This window comes from Aethina tumida, chromosome 3, assembly GCF_024364675.1.
Source record: "Aethina tumida isolate Nest 87 chromosome 3, icAetTumi1.1, whole genome shotgun sequence".
NCBI lineage: Eukaryota > Metazoa > Arthropoda > Insecta > Coleoptera > Nitidulidae > Aethina > Aethina tumida.
In genome coordinates, this window is record NC_065437.1 from 14,379,388 (window position 1) to 14,402,224 (window position 22,837).

At 32.6% G+C, this 22,837-nt stretch overlaps 3 protein-coding genes and 1 long non-coding RNA gene across 5 annotated transcripts; 2 read left to right on the forward strand and 2 right to left on the reverse strand.

The window, feature by feature from the left end:
- Positions 1 to 417: 417 nt before the first annotated feature.
- Positions 418 to 15,669, forward strand: LOC109604295 (myosin heavy chain 95F). 2 transcript variants are annotated; one of them, XM_020020820.2, is made up of 17 exons: positions 418 to 519; positions 5,940 to 5,975; positions 10,423 to 10,611; positions 10,914 to 10,987; positions 11,038 to 11,595; positions 11,648 to 12,057; positions 12,116 to 12,273; positions 12,324 to 12,712; positions 12,771 to 12,962; positions 13,018 to 13,242; positions 13,295 to 13,502; positions 13,561 to 14,075; positions 14,130 to 14,305; positions 14,492 to 14,539; positions 14,823 to 15,017; positions 15,077 to 15,294; positions 15,354 to 15,669. In XM_020020820.2, exons 3-17 carry the CDS (start codon positions 10,431 to 10,433, stop codon positions 15,503 to 15,505), a joined length of 3,699 nt encoding a protein of 1,232 aa, XP_019876379.2. In that variant the 5' UTR covers positions 418 to 519; positions 5,940 to 5,975; positions 10,423 to 10,430; the 3' UTR covers positions 15,506 to 15,669. The 2 variants fall into 2 exon arrangements, with proteins under 2 accessions (XP_019876379.2, XP_049820638.1); XM_049964681.1 differs by lacking the exon at positions 14,492 to 14,539.
- Positions 15,670 to 15,845: 176 nt separating this feature from the next.
- Positions 15,846 to 16,509, forward strand: LOC126264929 (uncharacterized). Its single transcript, XR_007547510.1, has 2 exons — positions 15,846 to 16,227; positions 16,301 to 16,509. It is a non-coding gene; the product is annotated as an uncharacterized LOC126264929 (long non-coding RNA).
- Positions 16,483 to 16,921, reverse strand: LOC109604297 (39S ribosomal protein L33, mitochondrial). Its single transcript, XM_020020823.2, has 3 exons — positions 16,787 to 16,921; positions 16,633 to 16,736; positions 16,483 to 16,581 (listed from the first exon to the last, which is right to left on the reverse strand). The coding sequence occupies exons 1-3, from the start codon at positions 16,825 to 16,827 to the stop codon at positions 16,532 to 16,534; spliced, it is 195 nt and encodes a 64-aa protein (XP_019876382.1). The 5' UTR covers positions 16,828 to 16,921; the 3' UTR covers positions 16,483 to 16,531.
- A 620-nt stretch (positions 16,922 to 17,541) lies between these two features.
- LOC109604296 (lysosomal aspartic protease) lies at positions 17,542 to 19,508 on the reverse strand (the record flags this gene model as incomplete). Its single annotated transcript, XM_020020821.2, has 8 exons — positions 17,542 to 17,742; positions 17,801 to 18,170; positions 18,359 to 18,558; positions 18,761 to 18,879; positions 18,989 to 19,112; positions 19,169 to 19,295; positions 19,346 to 19,420; positions 19,462 to 19,508. Coding segments are annotated over 8 exons (1,227 nt in total), but the record flags the coding sequence as incomplete, so codon positions are not given.
- Positions 19,509 to 22,837: the final 3,329 nt, after the last annotated feature.

The window sequence follows — 22,837 nt, forward strand, 5'->3', positions numbered from 1 at the left end:
CACACACATCAAGGTAGTACTGGCATACAGTCAAGTAGTTCCATATAATAGTTTTAATATATTTTAATAACTTGTATAGTACTAAAATTTTAAAAGCACTTACTTTTCTTGTATGTTTATACATAATAATCTCAACTCATTTATAGCAGAGAAAATCAAATAATAAAACGGATTTATCTTGGTTCAACCACCTGTTGATATCCAACTGTAATGGCAACCCAGATAACACCTAGAAGAAATTCTCCATAATTATTGGAATTTTTAGTAACGGATACGAAAATATATCATAAAAATTCAAAAATAAGTCGCCCCTTGGTTTTTTTAGAACTTACGCATCTAATAAAATTAAATAATTACATTGCGGTCCTCATCAAACATCAAGTCGTACTAATCTTGCGCAGTGGGACATAAACAGAGTTCAAAAGCTTGTCAGAAGCGGGCTAGGTGTTCGTGCAGGTGGTTGTGTCAGTTTTTTTAATTGGTGCTTTGTTTGGACGACCGACGGATTTTACGAAACAGGTTAGCAACAAACCGCAATCTACCAAAAACATAACTTAATCTGCCACATAAAACCGAATAAAACTGCAATTTGTCGGGGACGTTAAAAAGCCGGCGGTTCGATTATTCAGATGATCAAGGTAAAAAAATCGCCACGGTATAAATGTCAAAATGATTAAACCACAATCATGTGCAATTGTCGTGGGAGGGAGCGGAGAATGTGTGTGTGTGCGGCGCTCCCGCTGCCTTCATCCCGATTTGAATGGATTTGTAGGGAAAAACTGGCAATTTTGAAAGCCCGCGGCCACGTTTCATGGTTTTTTATCAGGTGTTATCGAAATTTGCGGCAGTGATTTTTGTAGGTGGAAATGTTATTATCAATGATTTTTGACTTGCTTAAAGCCGTATGAATGACTGAGATTATTTTTAGATTAATTAGATGTGTCATTTTATTGTTAGTTTAGAAAATAATAAAATAAACATTTGTTACTGTTGATTCAGTAAATCCACTTTAACTCTATTATTTCCAGAAATAAGACTAAATTTGCAAGTACATACTTGAAAATTACCATCAATCATTATATTATAATTTGATAAATTTGTGATATATTACATTATGATAACAATGATAATAAAAACTGGGTGACAATCTTGATTAAATATTGTTCCATTCGTCGACTTCTCAATTCAAACAAAGTTTTTCATTAATGTAATGATTAAGTCGTTCTGTCTTACTATGTCCAGTTTAGTTTCAGTTTCATGGTAGTGCAATAAATTCTAGATTTCTAGAACTCATAAATGTATATAAATATAATGATGATAAAGATATATCAGATAAGACAATAAAAAATTTAATCGTCTGATTTGTTATTTTATTAACTTTTATCATATTTATTAACATTTTTTTCTAAATATTATTTTGGATAGCTTTCTGTCACATTAATAATATCAGTTAGTTTTATTATTATATACAGTGTGATCCAATTGAAAGCTGAACACCCCCGTAAAATTTGTATTTTTTGTTCGATTTTGATAAACTTTTTTTTTTAAGTGTAATGCATGAAAATATGTACTTATAGACAAAGTTTTTTGGCACAAAACCAAAGCTTACAGGGTAAATTTTAGGTATGGAAATTGAAGAAATTATACTAGCAAATTTTTTATCTAACTACTCCTCTGGATTAGGCACCCCTGATATGGGTATACCAAAATTCACATTATTTTTATGAATTTATTTTTTTTAATTAAGTAGCCTATGGAATAAACCATCAAAAATAGCACAAATGATCTTATTTTTCAAGAATATTGAAATATAAAACTATATGTTAATAATACTAATAGCCTTAATATTCAATTTTATTTACTTCCATCAATTCACTGTTTAATTCTTTCATTTATTGTATCTTTAGATAAGTTCATGATTATATTTATCAATTGTTCTGGGGTAATTTCAGCAGATGATTAATTATGAAAATTTAAAATTCAACTATGATTTCTTCAATTTCCACGCCCAAAAATTACCCATGGTATTTTCATGCTTTACAATTGAAAAAAAGTTTGTCAAAATCGGACAGTGAGTGTGTCCCACTCTCAAATGGGCCACACTGTATAATCAGTAATAGACCACATAAGTAAGTGATGTTTTTATAATTACTTCATACTTTTTTAGCAAAAGTTATTTTTAATTAAATTTGTATCCACGTATCAGAAGTTAAATTGATGGCTCCATTGTAATAGTTTCCATAATCAATTCGAGTAGCCAATTAAAAAATATAACTGTTTCGAAATGTTCAAAATTGTAAAATCTATTTATAAACTAATGGTACAATCTGCCGAATTCTGTACAGAACCTGTTAACACGAAATCTGGTCGTTACAATGGACGGAAGTTGAAACGTTGCATTTTCTAATAATTACTTTGTTCTTAGAAAATGTTGCATAAAATTTTAGCATTTATGTAATCACACACTCACGAATTTTCATTCTGCCACATCGATGCGTTTTATCTCGGACAAATAATAAAAAGTTAGATAGATATTTTTAATAGTGGCACATCTGATAAGATTAAATTTAATTCTTACGGCCGACGGTAGAATTAGATTATTATTAGCACATCGTTGAAATCACTACAAGGTAAGCTTTTTGATTAAAATAATCAATATTCGCACATACCGGTTTTCACCCCGGTTTCCATAAATACAACATCACCCTTCGATTTACCTGTGTCTATGAATGTGTGTGTGTGAAAGTGAGTCTCGTAAACCGCAATTCCGGTGACATTAACGTTATTATAAATAGGTCCGAGCGCATCCGGTTCGTCCGGATAACCGGAACTACACGTCTGTTCGGTCCCTATACGCTGACCTTTAACAGTCGTTCTCTAAACGCGGATATTTAGGTGATTTTTAAAGGTGAAAGCGGTTCTTTAATTTGCGACAAATGCACTCGAATTAAAAAGTGTTTGTGACAGGTAACTTGTTATCTGATTAGATTGATATAAACAGAGTACTGATTGATGCAATTAGAATTGATTAATGGCTTTAAACGGGGGCAGAAGAGGAAAGGTCCACTCCATAATTTTACTTTAATTACTAGTCACTATAGGCATTTGAACCATATGTTATTGGAAGAAAAATTCTTTAAATACTTTAACTTGTAAATTGATCTTACATTTTATATGTTATTATGCGACGAGTGTTTTCTACACTACACTTATGGAATAGTAATTTTAATATGAAGTACTTTAAATTATAACAAATGTTAATTAATTTATGACTTGAATATATTACTGGTAAACATTATGGTCGTCATAATTTATAAGCGATAGTTTTCTAAACTTGTATATATAACTGGAAACCGCTGTTATCTGGCATCTCTTATGCAAATTTTTATGTATTATGCTAAAAAGTTCGCATTATTACATTTTTATATCACTTTATTCGTATTTTTTTGTATATTTTTAACCTATTGTATTATTAATAATTTTATCAAATTTTATCTTTTATGAACATAAGGATAAAGTAGAATATTTTTTCATTTGTTCTCGTATATTTCGACATTAACAAAATAACATCAATTTTAGGCATGAAAATTTGTTTTTTTTTTTTTTCAATTTTCTTATACAAGGTTATTCATTAGAAACTTATGGAGAGAGGGAACTTTGATTTGAAATTTTTATAGCACATATATCCTGACTACTTTTGTAATTTATTTTGAACAATTTTCAATTACCACCAAAGTACCATACACTTTGCTATTTTCAATAGAACGCCTTGTATATTTTTGAAATTTTAAATTCTACATATAATTGCAAATAAAATGGACATACCATTTTCTACATCTAAACCCAATAGTTTAGAAGTTATTAATTTTTTTCCAGAAATTTTTATTAGATTGATAGTACACAGTATGTCCTTATTATATAATATATCAATTTTTCACATCTTGTTTTGGATCTAATTTAATTATTCTATTTGAGTAAGCTATTTTATAATTTCCTCACTAATAATTTGCTGCATGAAAAGTAATTAGATACCTCGCTCCAGTCTTTTTATACTACGAATAAAGAAAATAACACAGCTTACTTTAAATTATAGCTGTTTATTAATTATAAATATAGACAACATTGTAATGCTCATATCTTTTGAGTTGTTTAAAACTGTGTTCAACTATCTATCAACATCTTCATCCCTTCAGTAAATGTGATTCAAAAAAGTTTATATTATTACTGTTTTATATATAATCTGTGTTCATATATACATTATTATTGCTTTTATCAAATTTTATCTTGTTAAAAACGTACAACGACAATATTTAAATAGAATCGTTGTTTCCAATTGTTCTTATATGTCCGTACACCGAAGTAAATGCAAAACATCAAGAACGAATTTAGGTGCTTAAACGTGAGCGGACTATTTATGTGCTCCGCGAACTGTCTGCTTCTTGAGCGACTGGTCGTTTGTTGTTTCATCCAAGTGGATGTAGATGTAGGTATAATAATAGCCAATAGAATAATGTCTATTGAATCGGCAGTTCACTGATCTCTTCGCACAATGTGCATTGCTCTCCTCACAAACGTGATTCCAGAAAAATCACCGACCAGACAAAAAGAACTATTTTTCAAATGACGTATAACTGTTCCGGTGCAACTGTTCCGTAAAACAATGAAACTGTTTGTCAACAATGGTCCAGTAAAATTGTACAGCCCACAAGAACAATGGTGTTACTAATACTGGACGACCTTAGGGCATTTATCTGCACAACTAAATATAATATTTACCAAATTACGACTTCATTGCATCATTTTTTACAATGAAATGATGTGAAACCACCTAGACCCAATTATAAAGGCGGCGGGGTTCCCACATAACACATACATAATTTCTTGCAGAGCTTTTAATAACGATAATGGGTTGTAAGTAAAATAACATGTGTTCACCAAAAGGTCTAAAAACTGACTAGTCACCATCATATTCCGGTCGCAGACGAAAATAGCATTATTTAATTAATTTCTTCATCGATTTTTGCCGATAAGATAATGGTATCCATCCGTACAAAATTAAATTCGGTTCACAGTGTTGTCACAGAAATCCATTAAACATAAAAACGCCTATTTTTATTTCACTTTCGTTATTTACTCGAATAGTTCACACTCTATTTATGCACAGTCGCAGTTTTTTATTAAATATTCACACTCGGCTAAATAATAACAGTTTTCCATGCCCATAACAAAAAATAACCAACATCCTAGTAATACATTTGTGCTCATTAACAAAATGTAAATATTGTTGGGCAGCTAATCAAAGGAATCTTCGCGATCCGTTGCCTGTTAATTGTTAAGTGGATCACGCAACTGAAAAGTGTGTCTGTCTGGGTCCGATGCCCGATCCTCCGGTTTTATGTGCAGAAAAGCCACATTATTGTGCGTTTTCAAGTTCTCGAATCAAGTTCAATGCGAACAAGTTTCTTTTTATGTACAAAACGAACGCATTACGAACCGAAAACAGCTTCGTCGTCCGTGTTTTTTTATGCGCCAAGACTCATGTAACTGTTACGTCTCTGTTGGTTATTAATGAATATTTTTTAACTAAACCACATATTCAAGTTCAATGGTTATTTGAATCGCCATATGTCTTTTTTGTAATTTTCTGTTATTACTAAAAATAGAACGAATTTATCAATAAATATTATTAACACAAAGTTAATTTATATAAGTTTTTTACATCAACATATGGTGTTTGCATCTAGTCGAGTAGGCTAATTTAAGATTTCCTTCAGTAATAATTTCCGCAAGTAATTACATATTCCGCCAGTAATAGTGAAATTTACTACATTTTTATCGAGCTGATCTAGATTATTTTTACGATGTTTGTAATCCTAGAAAGTGCTATTACTACAATGCCGCTTGTAAATTGTATGTTTAAATTTCGTCGCTTGTTTCAGGAGACCAACTAAACTGCACCGGTCGGAGTTAGAAAGGTAGGTCGTTAGTACTGTTATTTGCAAACGCCAGTAACAAAGACGAGTGATTCATTGTGACGATGATGTGGTTTTAGCGATTTAAGGATTTGATCGGCGCTTTAAATAACCGCAGCATTAAATTTAAAAAAGGAAGCCGCAATTTTAACGAAGTCTACATGTAGGACGCGATAAGGTTGTTTACTATTCACGTTAAATTTCCATTTTCACCGATAATAAAGATTTATTTCACCGATGCATTGTTTTTATAACCGGCGATTGTTTACATGGTCGAGATGCTAACAATTTCTTTGAATAAAGGAGAAACGTTAGGTTGGTCTTATAAATGCGATCAATTGGTTTGTTTGCCTAATTACACGGTTTGATCAGAAAGATTTCATTAAGTTGTAACAGGTGAATTTTACATGTTAATTAATTATTTATATATACAGTTTTTGGTATTACTTATTCAAGAAAACAATCCACGATTTCCTACATACCTCTTGTCTAGTTTTTATAATGGATTTAAATTTTACCTTAAGGCAAAACGGAAAGTAATAACTGTCACCACTTTTCTGATTTGGATATCAACACATTAATCAAGTAATAAATATTATACAATAATCTTTGGTGTAAGAAACTCTTAATTGTTATTCAATGTAGTGCATTATTTGAATTTTGATGTTTATAAGTTTTATTTGAAAGAATTAATAAATTGATTGAGCCTAATTATTACAAATTTTTTATCCTAATTGTACATAGGTTTATGTATATTAAATACTGTCAAAAGTTTTAGATTAGAGTTCTATAATAAGGAAAACTCTTAAATAAATTTGTGTGTATGAAGGATATAAAACGTACAATTTTTCAGTTAATTTCATTGATTGATCTAGTAGCCTTGTTGGTGACATTATGTTATCCCCTTCTTAGAAGTCGAATATATTAAACATCTGATTTTCTATTGTTTCGTCAGATTATACAGAATTTTTTGTAGTGTTCAAAGCAAAACTTGTTGAACTATTTTTTCTTTGTCGACTGTTGAATATTTTGTTTAAATATTCGTAGAAGTACAACCTTTTTACCAATTTAATCTGTAATTATAAATTTGATTTAAGCTTTGTTTTGCTTTTTTGGTATTCCAACTTTGCTATTTTCCATAGAACACCTCGTATATTTTTGAATTTTTAAATTATACATGTAATTACAAATTACCATGTCCTATATCCAAACCAGTAGTTAATATTTTTTTTTCCAAAAATTTTGACAGATTGATGGACTAACTAAAATGTCAGTAAAGCCACTAATTTTGATGCTGGATGTTTGATTTTTGTCATACACCTTAAACAAGGGTCATCCTAGAAGTTGCCACTATTAGTATTCCAAAATTTTATACAGAGTGTTCGTTATTTATGTTTAATTTTCAATAATATTGTTATTTTTAGAGGAACACCTTGTATACTTTTGGAATTTTAAATTCTACATGTAATTGCAAATAAAATGGACATACCATGTTCTATGTCTAAACCCAATAGTTTAGAAGTTATTATTTTTTTTTCAATAATTTTGATAGATTGATAGTATATATTAAAATAAAATATATCCTTAAATTTAAAATCAAATATAATATATGAATTTTTCACACCTTGTTTTGCATCTAATTTAATTATTCTATTTGTGTAAGCTATTTTATAATTTCTTCACTAATAATTTGCTGCATGAAAAGTAATTAGATACCTCGCTCAAGTCTTTTTACATTATGAATGATTTATTAATTATTACAATTTTTTCTCCTAATTTATTTATGTATATTAAATATTGTCAACATTTTTAGATTAAAGTTCTATTATAAGGAAACTTAAATAAATTTGTGTGTGTGTGAAGGTACAATTTTTCAGTTAATTTCATTGATTAACGTAGTAGCCTTGTTGGTGACGTTTTGTTCCATAAAGACTTGAGTCACCGTCCACTTCATCCCCTTCTTGGAAGTCGAATATATAAAATTTTCTATTTGTTTCGTTAGATTATACCTAATTTTTTGTAATATTCAAACCAAAGCTTTCTTACTTGTTGAACTATTTTTTCTTTGTCGACTGATAAACACAATCTTTTTACCAATTTAATCTGTAATTATAAATTTGTTTATACTTTTATATGCTTTTTTGTATTCCTGTTGTATATTTGTAATTAAATTCCCGTGATAACAAAGGTACCTAACAAATATTTCGGGTTTTGTGAGAGATGTGTAAATAGATACATCACATTAGCTGAAGAGTGAATCTGTCATCATGTAAGAAAAATCTGATCATCGGAAGGTCAGTGATTAATATTGAATAGGAATTGTATAGTCGTACATCATCAATATTTGTGTAAAATCGTTCTCCTTAACTTGTCATAACGAATCTTTTAAAAACACTTGGGTTTTACTGATTTAACATCTACAGTAATAAAATTACCACTCATTTACACCTGTTACAGAGCAATATTTCAAAAATTATACTAGTACAGAAATTGGTAAAAAATCTGCCACTAAGATTTTTCTATAAATTTTTCCACGCTAAGTCACAATTTCACAATTATTTTTTAATGGAAACATTTTCTGTCAATCAATTTTTGGAAGTGTTGACTCATCAAAAACTTCGTTAATAACCTGATAAAGAGGTTTCATACGCGAAGTTCAAAGAAGGTGTCTCCTCAGGGAATGTAGTTAAAAAATTGAAAACAAAAAATTTACAACACTTGTCACTTGCGGAATTTGTTTAAACTGACGATTTGTTGAAGAATTCTTAAATAATGCGTATTTTTTTTTTAATATCTCAGATCTGCACATATCATTGAAAATTAATTTCCTCTATTTACAGTCAATTTAGGTAAAATAAGTTTTCTCCAACAAATAAATGCCATGAAGCAATGGTATTATGGTTTTTGGGATACAGCCATTTTAGGAGATTATATTTGCTTTCTTATACGAGAATGGGAATAAAAATAGACAAAAATGGATCCTCAATTTATTATAATATAATTTTATTATACCAAATGGTATCTTCAATTTCAACAAAAAGAAGAAAAAACATAAAAATTGCTAAAAAATAACTGTAAAATTCATAATTTCATAATATGTTGGATTTTTATTAACTCTTTATTAAGATATTAAAATCGCTGCCATCTGAACTACTACATCGATCTCAAAACTATATAAATAAAAGTTGCAGAATGTTCATCTTTAATTTGAATGTTTGTTTAGCCAATTAGGTCACGAGTTATACTCAAAAATGTAGCTGCACCTCCGAAAATTGGAAATAAAAGATTCATTTTTCGAAAATGTTTCCATAAAAGAAACTTTAAAAGCTGTGAACTTTAAGGTGGTTTGCGAGTGAATTGATTTTTCTTATTGTCTCCGTCACGCAAAAGTGACAAAAATCGATGGCGTTACACGACCAATTTAGAAGAGTGTATTATTTATGTGGGCTAGAGGAACAGCGGGACCTAGACCTTGGACGGACGACGCTGTATACAAATGATTTATATCGTTTCAAGGGCACAACGCCATGAACCCATTTATATTTACCGGCTGCACTAATTATCCTCGATTATCTGAGAAAATCCAATTATACTCCTCCTCAACCGTTCATAAAAAATCATTTTCCATTCGTTTTAAAAACCTTCGCAACTATCATTTATTGCACTTATTTAATTGTCAATACATGAGATTGGAACGTGTCTCTTTTGGTAGTGAAACAAATTACATCGAACGGTATTCAACAAGTACATGGCAGTACGGTACTATTCTTCTAGACCGTGTTTATTTTTGACGGAGTTCGAAAGTTATGACAACCACCTGCCACGGGTACAGTTAATTTAATTCGGATAACTGCGACGACCCACTTACCCGACAATGATGTTTTAATATTCGTACAGATGAATTAGGGTTAAATACGGTGCATGCATACTACGCTCCATGCAAATTGTTATTATTTATTCGTTGCGCAATATGATAAACTAATTCATTAGGATTATAATTCGTCTAATTTTAATTTTAAATATTTATTGGCTGCGCACACTTTTAGATTCTACTCCGAGAATTTTTGTTGAACGCATTTCTGACTCAATTTTCACTTAATTTCCAGAATTGTGATTAATTGCCACAATTACCGTTTCATCGTTTACAGTAATAAACAAGTGTTTTCACTAATTATATCCCCATTGAAGTATTTTTATCAACTTACTTTTTCTAGTAATTTTATTAAGTTAAAACGTCAACAAATTATTGAGTTTTGTTAAGTGAAATATTATACGGTTACTTACCTTCACAACATATGGCTTCCTTTCGCACACACAGATAACTGAGAATATTATTTCTATTATTTAGTTTTTTAATGTCAGGAATTACGCAAGGAAAAGTAATTCATTAACAATAATGATTTTATATCCCATAATTTAGCTCAAATTAATTTTAATTAATTGTTTTCAGTTTCAAAAATGAATGAGTACGTGTGGGCTCGGGACCCCACCGAGGGTTACGTCCTGGGTCGTATAGCAGAATTGACCGAAGAAGGTGCCGAAGTCGTTCCCTTAAATAACAAATACCCAAAGAGGATTTTACCGTTCTCTGAAATCTATCGGGCGCAGGACGACGAGAAGAAAGACTACGATGACAACTGTAAGTGTTTCATTTCATGAAATATGACGATTAAAGTTTTTCTTGTGCAGATTAGAATCTGCTATGTAAATAAATCTGTTGTAAAGCTGTAATTAGTACTTGTTAGGTAACCTACTTGCTTGTAATTAGCCGAATGAAACGACGTGGTTTCGTAGAATATGGCTATTATTGAGATACAGTCTAATTAATAACAACTACGTCTATAGTAGTAATAAGATGTATAATTTACTGAAGGAAATATTCGTGAACTTAGACCTAACACTACCTCTAAAATATTATTTTAATTTTTGTGTAATTTATAGGTGAAATGATGTTTTTGAACGAAGGTACCCTTCTCAACAACATTCGTACAAGATACTACAAGAACCAAATCTATGTAAGTCTTTAACCTAGCTCAATTTAACACACCTAATAATGTCATTTCAGTCCTACGTAGCTAACATTTTGATTGCGGTCAATCCGTACAAAGAAATCCCCCAGCTGTATTCCCCGGAGACAGTGAAAAGCTACCAGGGCAAATCGCTTGGAGAAAAACCACCCCACGTATTCGCCATAGCCGACAAAGCCTTCAGGGACATGAAAGTCCTGAAACAATCCCAATCTATAATTGTATCGGGTGAATCAGGTGCCGGCAAAACCGAGTCCACGAAGCACCTGCTGAAGTACTTGTGCGATTCCTGGGGCGCCGAAGCTGGTGCCCTGCAACAGAAGATCCTGGACGCCAACCCCGTGCTCGAGGCCTTCGGTAACGCTAAAACTACCAGGAACAACAACAGCTCCAGATTCGGGAAGTTCATCGAGGTGCACTTCAACAAGAAATTCCAGGTGGCTGGCGGATACATTTCCCATTATCTTCTGGAGAAGTCGCGCGTCGTTTCCGTCCAGGAACAAGAGAGGAGCTATCACATTTTTTACATGTTGATGGCCGGCGCCCCGGAAAACGTCAGGACTAAGTTGCAGCTCACCAAACCGGACGACTTCAACGTAAATTACCGTTTAATATTAATTGTTTCTTGTGTACATTTTCGTTTTTCAGTATTTAAAGCAAGGTTGCACAAGGTACTTCACGAAACCGTCGACGGAAAAATTGCTCTCCCCTGGACAGAAAAGCAAGGAACACACGAGCGAAGGACCGCTAAAAGACATCATCTTGGACGACGTTGAAGACTTCAAGAACTTAGACGAAGCACTCGCTCGCATCGGACTGACGGACGCAGAGAGACTGGAAGTTTATTCGACGGTTGCTGCCGTTCTCCATCTCGGCAACGTTGAGTTCGAAGACGATCCCGATGACACTAGGGGTGGCTGCAGGTTGGCCGCCAGCAAGGAAAAGTCTTTGGTACTCTCCGCTCAGCTTTTAGGCATCGACCCTGAAGATCTTAAGCAGGCCCTTGTTTCCAGGGTGATGCAGAGCAGCCGAGGAGGAGTTAAAGGAACTGTTATCATGTAAGATAGAACATAAGCATTAAATTGTTTTTATTAAATATCTTTTTTACTATTAAAGGGTTCCGTTGAAACTGTATGAAGCTTGTGCAGCTCGTGATGCCCTCGCCAAAGCCATTTACAGCAACATATTCGACTACATAGTAAATCGTGTGAACCAAAGTATCCCGTTCCAAGCATCCAATTATTACATCGGTATTTTGGATATAGCCGGTTTTGGTAAGTTTCCAAGACATAACTTGAGGCACATTTTCACTGTAAATTTTCAGAATTCTTCACCGTTAACAGCTTCGAACAGTTTTGCATTAATTACTGTAACGAGAAGCTACAGCAGTTCTTCAATCAAAGAATCCTGAAGTACGAACAAGAATTGTACAAGAAGGAAGGACTGAGCGTACCCGAAATTAATTTCGTTGACAATCAAGACTGCATAGATTTAATTGAGACTAAAAATAAGGGTATTTTGCAAATGTTGGATGAAGAATCCAAGTTGCCCAAATCATCTTACACGCATTTCACTTCGGAAGTGCACAAAGCCTGGCCAAATCAATTTAGACTTGCGCTACCTCGATCTTCCAAATTGAAGATTCATAGAACTATTAGGGATGATGAAGGTTTCTTGATCAGGCATTTCGCCGGAGCTGTCTGCTATCAAACGGTAAGTAAAATTGGTTAATACAATGAGAGAAGTAGTAATACAGGAATTAACTTTTTAGAAACATTTTATTGAGAAGAACAACGACGCACTTCACGCGTCTCTTGAAAGCATCATCCAGGAGAGTAAGAACCAATTCATCCAAACACTATTCGCCAACTCCAGTACTCTTAAAGGCAAACTGACTTTTATCAGTGTAGGAAATAAATTCAAGACTCAGTTAGGAGAACTTATGGAAAAACTACAAAGCAACGTACTTTTCATAATAATTAATTGGTAATAAAAAATTATAACGGCAAATTTTTCAGGGTACGAATTTCATTCGTTGCGTGAAGCCGAACAGTAAAATGGTGGACCAACAATTTGACGGTGGATTAAGTTTAATGCAATTGAAGTGTTCCGGAATGACTTCAGTACTGGAACTCATGGAATATGGTTACCCAAGTCGTACACCATTCGCCGACTTATACAACATGTACGCTGAATTTTTGCCGAAGGAATTGAAGCAGTTGCCACCTAAAACTTTCTGTGAAGTAAGTGCTGAGAAACTTAAGGGAAACAACCAATTGTAATGTATGTTTTTAGGCCATGCTTCATAGTTTGAAATTGCAAGAAAAAGACTACAAGTTCGGCATAACCAGGGTGTTCTTTAGGCCAGGAAAGTTTGCTGAATTCGACAAAATCATGAAATCGGATCCCGAGAACTTGAAATCCATTATTGGAGCTGTTAAGAAATGGCTTGTGAAGTCTAGGTGGGCCAAAGCCCAATTCTGTGCATTAGCTGTAATCAAAAGTAAGTATACTTATAATTTTTTTTTATTTTATTTATTAATTTTATGCTTTCTAAACAGTAAAGAACGTGATGGCTCATAAATACAGATCATTGGTGTTGCTCCAGAAAAATATCAGAGGATATTTAGTGAAAAAGCAACACGCACCAAGGATTAAAACTTATCGTCTCATCGGAAATTTGGACGAAAATGTAAAGAAAATTGAAAACATAGCTACCCAATTGAAAAAGAAAGACGGCACAAATGATGATATTAATAAACTAAAAAGCGAAATTCAAACAGCTAGGGCTCAAATCAAAAAAGACGAAAAGATTAAACCGGCTGCTGTTGAGGCCCTCTACAAAGGACTGGTTGCGAAAGTGGATAAGCAAATGTCAGACTTGCAAAAGAAACTGTTGGAACAAAAGAACGCCGAAGAGCAAGCCAGATTGAAGAAGATCCAAGAGGAATTGGAAAAGGAGAAGAAACGCAAGGAAGAGGAGGAAGCTCGTCTAAGAGAAGAAGAGGAGAACAGGAGAAAGAAGGCCGAGATAGAGGCTAAGAGAAAGAAAGAAGAAGAGGAACGCAAGAGACAAGTAATTATTATTACAAATCATTTTATGTTTTCCATAAATTCAATGTATTTTTAGGAGGAGCAGGATAAGAAATTGGCAGCTGAACTACAGGCACAACACCTACGAGAGGAAGAGGAACAAAGAAGATACCAAGAACAGTTGGATCAAGAAAGGCAGGACCACGAATTGGCGCTCAGGTTGGCACAGGAAAGCAACGGGCAGGTAGAGGACAGTCCACCGGTAGCACGCAAGTAAGAATAAACTTTGTGTCGATTATTCTTCGGAGCTTGGTTAAATTTGTGATCAAACGATGTCTATGTCGAAAGTCTTGTTGCTTTTTTCGAATGTTTGATTACAAATTTATCTGGTTCGCTGTTGTAAATATTGTATATTGTGGTGGCAGTTCAATGTCAATGCTTCTTGTTTCCATGAATCAGTGGAGTGAATGGAGTGGAATCGTCCAGGCAGTTCTTCAAGCTTAACAGGTATTTTCAATATTTATATTTATGTGGGTAATAAATGTACATGTACATAAAGATTAGCACGAACAAATAAATCTAATTAAACAGTCTATTTTACTTAATTTCAAACAGTCTTTGAGCAAATTTGTTTAAGAGAAAGGTACTTTGGGCTCATCTTTGTTACCTAATTGTTCAAGTCTTTTCTGTGGGTACTTTTATCTTTGTTTATTAGCAAATTGTACAAAATTAATTTACACAAATTGAAAAATTATTTATGTTAACATTTTACATGGAATTTTGTGTTTAGAACTGTAAATCAACAAAACAAAGGAAAATACGACTTATCCAAGTGGAAATATTCGGAACTGAGAGATACAATAAATACGTCTTGCGACATAGAACTTTTGGAGGCTTGTCGTCATGAGTTCCATCGCCGTCTGAAGGTATATCACGCTTGGAAAGCGAAGAACCGCAAACGTACCACCATGGACGATAATGAGAGGTACTTTAAATCAATTTATACATTTAAAAACCTGTTTTTTTCTACAAATTATTTGCTAGGGCTCCCCGATCAGTGATAGAATCAGCAGCGAAGACCCCACGCATGCCAGTAAAGCAAGTCTTGGATCACAGCAGTCAACGGTACTTCCGCATTCCATTCCAGAAGCCTGGAGTCGAAAGCAGCAGCAAAGGTTGGTGGTATGCGCATTTCGACGGCCAGTATGTAGCCCGACAAATGGAGCTTCATCCGGAAAGAGCTCCCATACTTTTGGTCGCCGGTAAGATTTAGTAACACTGGTTAAGTTGGATAATGATAATGAACGTAACGTTTTTCTAGGAACGGATGATATGCAAATGTGCGAACTCTCTTTGGAAGAAACCGGATTGACCAGAAAACGTGGTGCGGAGATTTTAGAGAATGAGTTTAACAAAGAATGGGAGAGGAACGGTGGCAAGCAGTACATCAGACCGGCTGACAGAAAGAAATAATCAGTTTTTATTTATTAGTTTATTTTTCTTTATATGTGTTATGGGGGCTTTTGTTTTAAACTTGCAATTTTTAGCTTTACAGTATTATCATTTAAAAGTTTTACATAGGCATTTGTTGTATGTATTATTGATTTTGAGTTTATTAAATTATTTATGATGTCGCATTGAGCTTTATTACTTTTATTCAATCATAAAAAGATGAGATAAATAATTTTCCTAATATAAATATTAATTAACATAACTACAGATTTATCTTATCTGATTTAAATCATTATGCAAAACAACAAAATGTATTTTTGGCCATGATCTATACTACAGACATAATTTAATTTGTATTGAAAGTGAATGATACTTTCATGATCATTGTATCAAATTATATCTTGTATCAATCTGATAAGATATTGTTCAATCTATATTAATTTAATTTCTAGTCTGATTAGGTGTTTTAATATTGTGAGTATAAAAAATATATATGATTTCTTCAATAAATGCACCAAGTGCCCCACCTTTGGAAGAATTTCCAATTGGAGATGACGAATTATATGAATGGGAGGAAAATAAAATCAGGGAAATTGATATAGAAGACAAAAAAGATAGATATTTTAAAATTCCAATTATCGATAAGTCTGGAAACGGATTTTGGTATGCACATTTCAAGGGGCCATATGTCACTAGACAAATCAATAACTACACAAATCAAGATGCGGAATATATTCAAGAAGGTAAGTAATATGACTTATATGAATTAAATGAAATCTAAAAATATATTTATCTAAATAAATACATACTATTTAGGAAAAGCTGGTGATCACCTTATGTGCAACCTACATTTAAGCCAAACAGGATTTCTGGAAGATCCAACATTGGAAATTAAAGAGGAGGAATTTAATATGCTGTGGAAAAATAGCCAACCAAGGAAGTGCATGCCATGGCCTATTTGTTTGTTATTATTTAATAGGTGTAAAAGAAACAACAAATCCTAAATAAAATTTATTTAATAAAACTAAACATATAACCTAAAACTATCTACATACTCCGAACCCTTTTTTTCTCTTTGTATAAACTTTCCATTTGAACTAAAATGAAACCGTTTAAAATTCTATAAGAATATATATTTATGTACTTACTATAAGGGTCAAATCTGATCATTTCTAATTTGTCGGCTAATCTTTCACGAATCGTGTTAAAAGTGTGACCACTAACAACACTTTCCATTTGTACCATAATGTTCCTCAAATAAAAGAGTTAGTAAACTTCTAATTGTGAATATAGTATACTTACTTGCTTTTTACACGTTTTAAAAGCACGTTTGTCAAAAACATTGTACAATATTTAATGTTGTTTTTGAATATAAATCACAGGACAACTTAAAAATATATATTAATTTGAGGTTAAGTTTTATTAAGTAATCTGCGAATGATTCAAAGTTTTTACAATAGAGCGCGCAATTATCTTTAATGTAACTAGAGATATTTAACAACATTTCCAGATTCCTGTTACACTCGCTTTATAATTCATAGTTTTGAGTATAGAGGGTACTCAGACCATTTTCGGATTGTAGACATTTTAAATTTTTATCAGTAGCGGTTCGTGAGATTCTGCGATTTTTTGTCTCGTATTGGTTCAAAATTAGGAATTGGATCCAAATTAAGAATTGGATCAAAATTAGGAATTGGATGGTTATTTTCTTTAACACATTTATTTAATAGAATATTGTGTTTTACTGGTTGGCGACACTTCGTAATAAATAAAAGATGCAGTATTAAACACTTCACTATCTCTCAAAAACTTGTTTTTGAGAGATAATTTTTATAGTTATCACCAAAAGGTAAGAGACGGATATAACCTTTATTTCCATGAAACCAAAGCTCAAAGATTCTCTGCAGCTGTATCAACAAGTGAGGAGGTTACTAATGTAAAAAAAATGGTCTAATGCAGAACAGAAAGAAAGTGAAAGAAACAAGACACATCTCCCAAATGTTAAGGTTCACTAAGTAAAACGGAAAATACCGAGAAGATAAAATTAAACACAAAAATAAATCAGGAGATTAATTTATTTAATTATATATGTATTAGTTGACAGAATCGGCAAAGCCAACACGGTCGTTTCCAAGATCAAAAACGGAGTAGTACCTTCCCAAGAACACATCACCAAGAATCCACAATGGACCTGCTGGTTCGGGGACGTCCATTCCCAAAAATCCACTGATGCACATTGTTTCTCCCATCTCAGTAATCTATACACAAAACAATAGGAATTTTATTTCAAATTAATAAATGAATAAAAAGTGTTACCTTGAGAATATAATCAGATCCTTCCAAAGTGTAAGTCTTGCCTTGGATTTCGATGTTAATGGCCGGAAGTTCAGGAATTTTGTTACAGTCAATAATGGCTTCACCGTTGACAATAGTAAAAGCTCCAATCTTGTCGTTAATCTGTTTAATTTCTTTGACTGGGCCAGCAATCAGACTGGTACCAGTGTCAGCAATAGCTTCGCAACCGTCAACGCACAATTCAGATTCGATTCCATCGATTTCAATGGAATTGACGTGAATTTGCCAGTAGGCTTTCCTTGTAACGTTCACCCAGTTAATTTCACCGGAGTAATGTTCAGGGTTGGTACCTCCGAAAACAATTTCTCCGCCAATTTCGGCTTCTGGATCTCTGTAAATTGTATAATCATCAACCATGGTTAACGATATCGTAAATGACAATCGTTCAAGTATACTAGCATTCATTCAAGTGTTTACAAGACTAATAATTTGATGCAGATAAACATAAAATTAACTTTCTCGTATACAATAACTTTTAAAGTGTACAACAAACAGATAAAACAATCAATTAAATTTTACCTGTTCAAATAGAAGGAGAACACGGGTTCGTCGACGAGACCTTGTGCGACCGCGTTATCGAAAACTGGGACGACACGATCGACTGAGATGGTCGAATATCCCAAACCCAGGATTCCATCAAACTTAGCAGCAACAAAGGTAATTCCCGGTTCCTCCACAGCTTCGGCGAAGGTTTGTCCTTGAACTTCCAAACCAGCTACCTAAACATTTATAAATGCTTTTGCAATGAGTATATCTAAATTTCTGTAGAGCAGCATATTTTAATGGTACTTTAAGATTGTTCAGTGTCTCATTAGACGTTAGAATTAGAATGGAAACGGTTTTGTGAGTGCATCAAGTAATTCATGAAATGATATCATTTTCACCGGCAATCTTATGTAATAATAATCTAATCTTACTCACTGTAACGACATCAGTGGACAGAAAACCTGTCAAACTGCCAGTACCGTACTCGATACCGAAACTGGTTCCATTAGCCTCGTAAGTTGAAGATTTGCTGGAATCGTATTTATTGTGGAGCACTAAAACAATATGTATAAAAATAAAACTGAATATAAAAATGGATTTTTAGTTTTTACTTAAATAAAATCTTTGCTTTAACAATTAATATTAATAATGTGAGCAACTTACAACAGGCAACGTTGAGAATGGCACATTTGACTGAAGGAATCCACAAGTTTGAAGAACCAGTATCAAAAATCACTGAGAAGTTTTGTGGTGGAGTTCCAATGCTGATTGGTCCAAAGTATTGAGCCTACAATATTAAAAATTACAAGTCAACTAAAAATTTCGTGTACTATTAATAGTTACATCGAGGTAGTTGGTGAGTGGTTCCAAATTTCCATTGAGCTCAGTGTAACGTTTCTTCAAGCTTTCAGCGTGGAGGCCGACATCTCTTAGTGTATTTCTGATGGTCTTTCCCTTGTTCAAAGGAATCCTGGACAAAAATAAATGAGAATAATGAATAATGAACATTGAAACATTTACCTCTTGATATTGGATCCGGTTTTGGTGGGAAGACAATTAACCACTGCGACAAGCAGCAAAACTGAAAGGGTGAATCTAAACATTATGAATGATTGAATTGTTTCGTGCCATCTCACCTCCTTATAAAGGTTTTTGTGCCGAACTCGAGTGTCCAGATAACAAGACAATGTTATCAGACATCCATCAAGCAGACACCCACTTCATATTCAAGTGTAACAATCGGCGAAATGCAACAAAAACGAAAATATGTTATTATTTTGAAAGAAATATGTTAAATTGAAATACTTTAAAAAAGAAAAAGATGTATCTGGAATTTAATAAAGATCACTTAATACCTAAGATGGGATTTTATTAAATTTTTCGACTCAACAAGATTTAAATTGTTGCTTTATACCGACTTCAAAGATTATATCATAAATTGTGACAATGTTATATATAAGGATTCCTTTCAAAATACGAGCCCAGAATAAATGTATCGATATCACATCGAGTCAAAAGCCTATTTAACCAAACACGCCGACATTGATCCGAACGCAAAAACGTCGCGACGTTTCCCTCGGGATACGCGATATCGTCACGTTCGAATCCATGTGTCTGTACATCAAAAGTTCGCATTTGCACGCCAGGAATAAGGGACCCGTTTCGTGCGATCGGATTTGTTTAGTTTAAATGTGTTTCATGTTAGAGTCAACACTCACGTCTTCGAATAATGAGACACGTGTGACATTTTTATTTGTTTTAAACCACACATTTAAATGGCATTCGGTTTTGCTTGAAATTCAACTTGGGAACGCTGTTTAAATTAAAGTTACTTGTGATGTCAAAGAAAATGTGTAGAGATTGAAAAATTGAGTTTTGAAGTAAAATAAATTAATAAAAGTTTTTGAAGTTCTTATTACTAACATTTTGTAACTTTTTAATATTGGTAAAGTTATCGAGGCATAAAGTTAAGCCCAATGTTAGACTTAATACAATATTGCGTTTAATTAGAATCTTGTGGAAGTTTGGAAACTTTTATAATTATCTCGTAAAACTGTCTCACACTTAATACTGTGTTAATACATTGAGTGTTACATTATATACAATATTTAAAGTAGACTAAACAGTACTCAATTCATAACATTCTTTTAGCAGTAAATTATTTTGTTAATACATGGGGTTTCAATAATAATAATAATAATAGAAATTAACAAAAATATGTGTTTTTATACTCTACTTATTATTAGACTACCTTCACATATGTAAAGAACCTTTAAATCGTTTTAACATTTAACAAATAGAGAATAATTAAGTTAAAAAAATAGTATTAAAATACCTTCATCACCACAAACTTCATTATCATAAACGATAACAATGTAAGACAACAATTTAGTTTAATATCTTGTATTTCCACCCTTGCTTTGTAATCAAGCATTTACACGACCGTGAAATATAGAATATTATTCAATTCTTCAACTGTAACTTGTCCTATGACTGGAATAATTATTGGAGGATTTAAACGGTGCTTAATTATTGTGTATAATTAATCCCATGCATGATCAATTGTGTTTAAATCTGGGGAAAGTGATGGCTACTCCATTGTATCAATTTTATCTTCTTTAAGAGCTTCCCGGACTTGATTCGATGTGAGCATTGTCCTCCATAAATAAGAAATTGAAACCCACCTCCTGTCATATTGATTGTGCAATTCTTGCAATTGTTCTTCTTCCACACTTGATTCCATCCTAAAACTTGACATTTCTATCTGCAAATGGAACCACTTCACTCGTTATTGTGCACCTCTTTCTCTCTAGACTCGAATTGAACGGTCATCAGTCACCAATCTTATCCTCTTTTCGTCCGTAAATAGAACACTTCAACCTTGATGTTCTATGTCTAAGTAATAGTCCGGTTAGGACAAAGGCTGCCAACAGTTTCTGATCTATTTCTCATAACCACTTGTACCTGCCATGTCTGACATTTGCTATCCTAGAACATTCGCTTCGAAGTCTAGTTACTACGGAAGTCTTTCATTGCGTCGTAGAATGGTCTTCGTAACCGTATGGTGATGAATGTTCAATTTTTAAGCAGTTTGCTTATATGACAAACTTTCTTCGTGAAGAAAGATTATTTGTAAACGAATTCCATAAGTTAATGTATATCCCTAACCCAACCTATACTTTATCAGGGTGAATTGAAATTGAGTTTATAAACCTAATTTATTTGATTTTTTGATAAAAATTATTATTTTGGCATGTACTTGTAGTAAAATTCGACATTTCCAAACAAAAAAAAAACAACTCACCGAGTGACCGAAAAAGTATTATTAATAATAGTGGCAATAGAAAAACGTAGAAAATATATTTAAATTTCTAAAATGGATCAAAACAAGTCATATTTTTTATCATATTTTTCTGGACAAATCTACTAAAATAAAGTTAAACATTGAAGAAGAGAAAACACTATAACTTCAATTTAACTTTAACTTATGAGGTTAGTTTTTCTTTTGTTTTTGAAGTGAAAACTTCTTTAGCCGCGTTGGGCACTTTTTGGTAGGGGAAAATCTTGGGTTCGCGTCACCGATATGCTCATGACTGGCGCACGCGCAGTGTGCTTTGCGCCTTAGATACTTTTTAGATGGTTGCACAGCACTCTTTTAGGATGGATGAAATCTCGTGCGTTCGCGTCACCGACATGCTTATAGCAGTATATCTGTAGCTATACAGCTGACGTATAGTGCTGTGTAGATCTTATAAGTGAAATTGAATGAATTTAGTGAAAAGTTCAATGTTTATATACTGTGCATTGTTGAAATAGTGTTTTTGTTTGATTATTATTTGAATGGCCATGTCCAATGATCGAAAACTCAGTATTTCAATATATAAAACGACAATCGATGCCGATTTAACGCGATACTCAGATAAATTTGAATCAAACATTTTCATTTTTTACTTTAGTTAACATAAGCCTATTGCATCTTTTTTAGAACCAAATGAAATAATTGAAAGTACAAAAAGTCTTAGTATTGTTGAAATTAATGATGACAATGATGCAAACAATTAAAATAATGTTAAAAATCAAGTACAAATTTGATTTGAAAGTAAATACAAATACTATCCATAAATAATATTATTGTATATTAATTGTTATTTCAATTGAATTGTATTTATATTTTGTCATGATCTTATACATCCCGTAATATATTTAAACAATAAAAAAACACATAAAAAACCAGATTGCTGTTGATAATTTTAATTCAAACATGAAATTTCAAATTTTAATACTAAATGTTTTTACTTCTATCAACAGTCTCTATAACTGCCAATTTTATTTTTTTTTTAAATCTCCTCTAAGATGAATGTTAGCTATTCTAAGTTATAAAAATCCATCGATTGGTTAACAATTGAATTAAGGATTTTCTATAAGTATCTACTTATTAAATTTAGTGACAAATATTTTGTTCGAATTATCAAGAGATTCAAGTTGTTAAGTATAAAGTACACACAATATTCA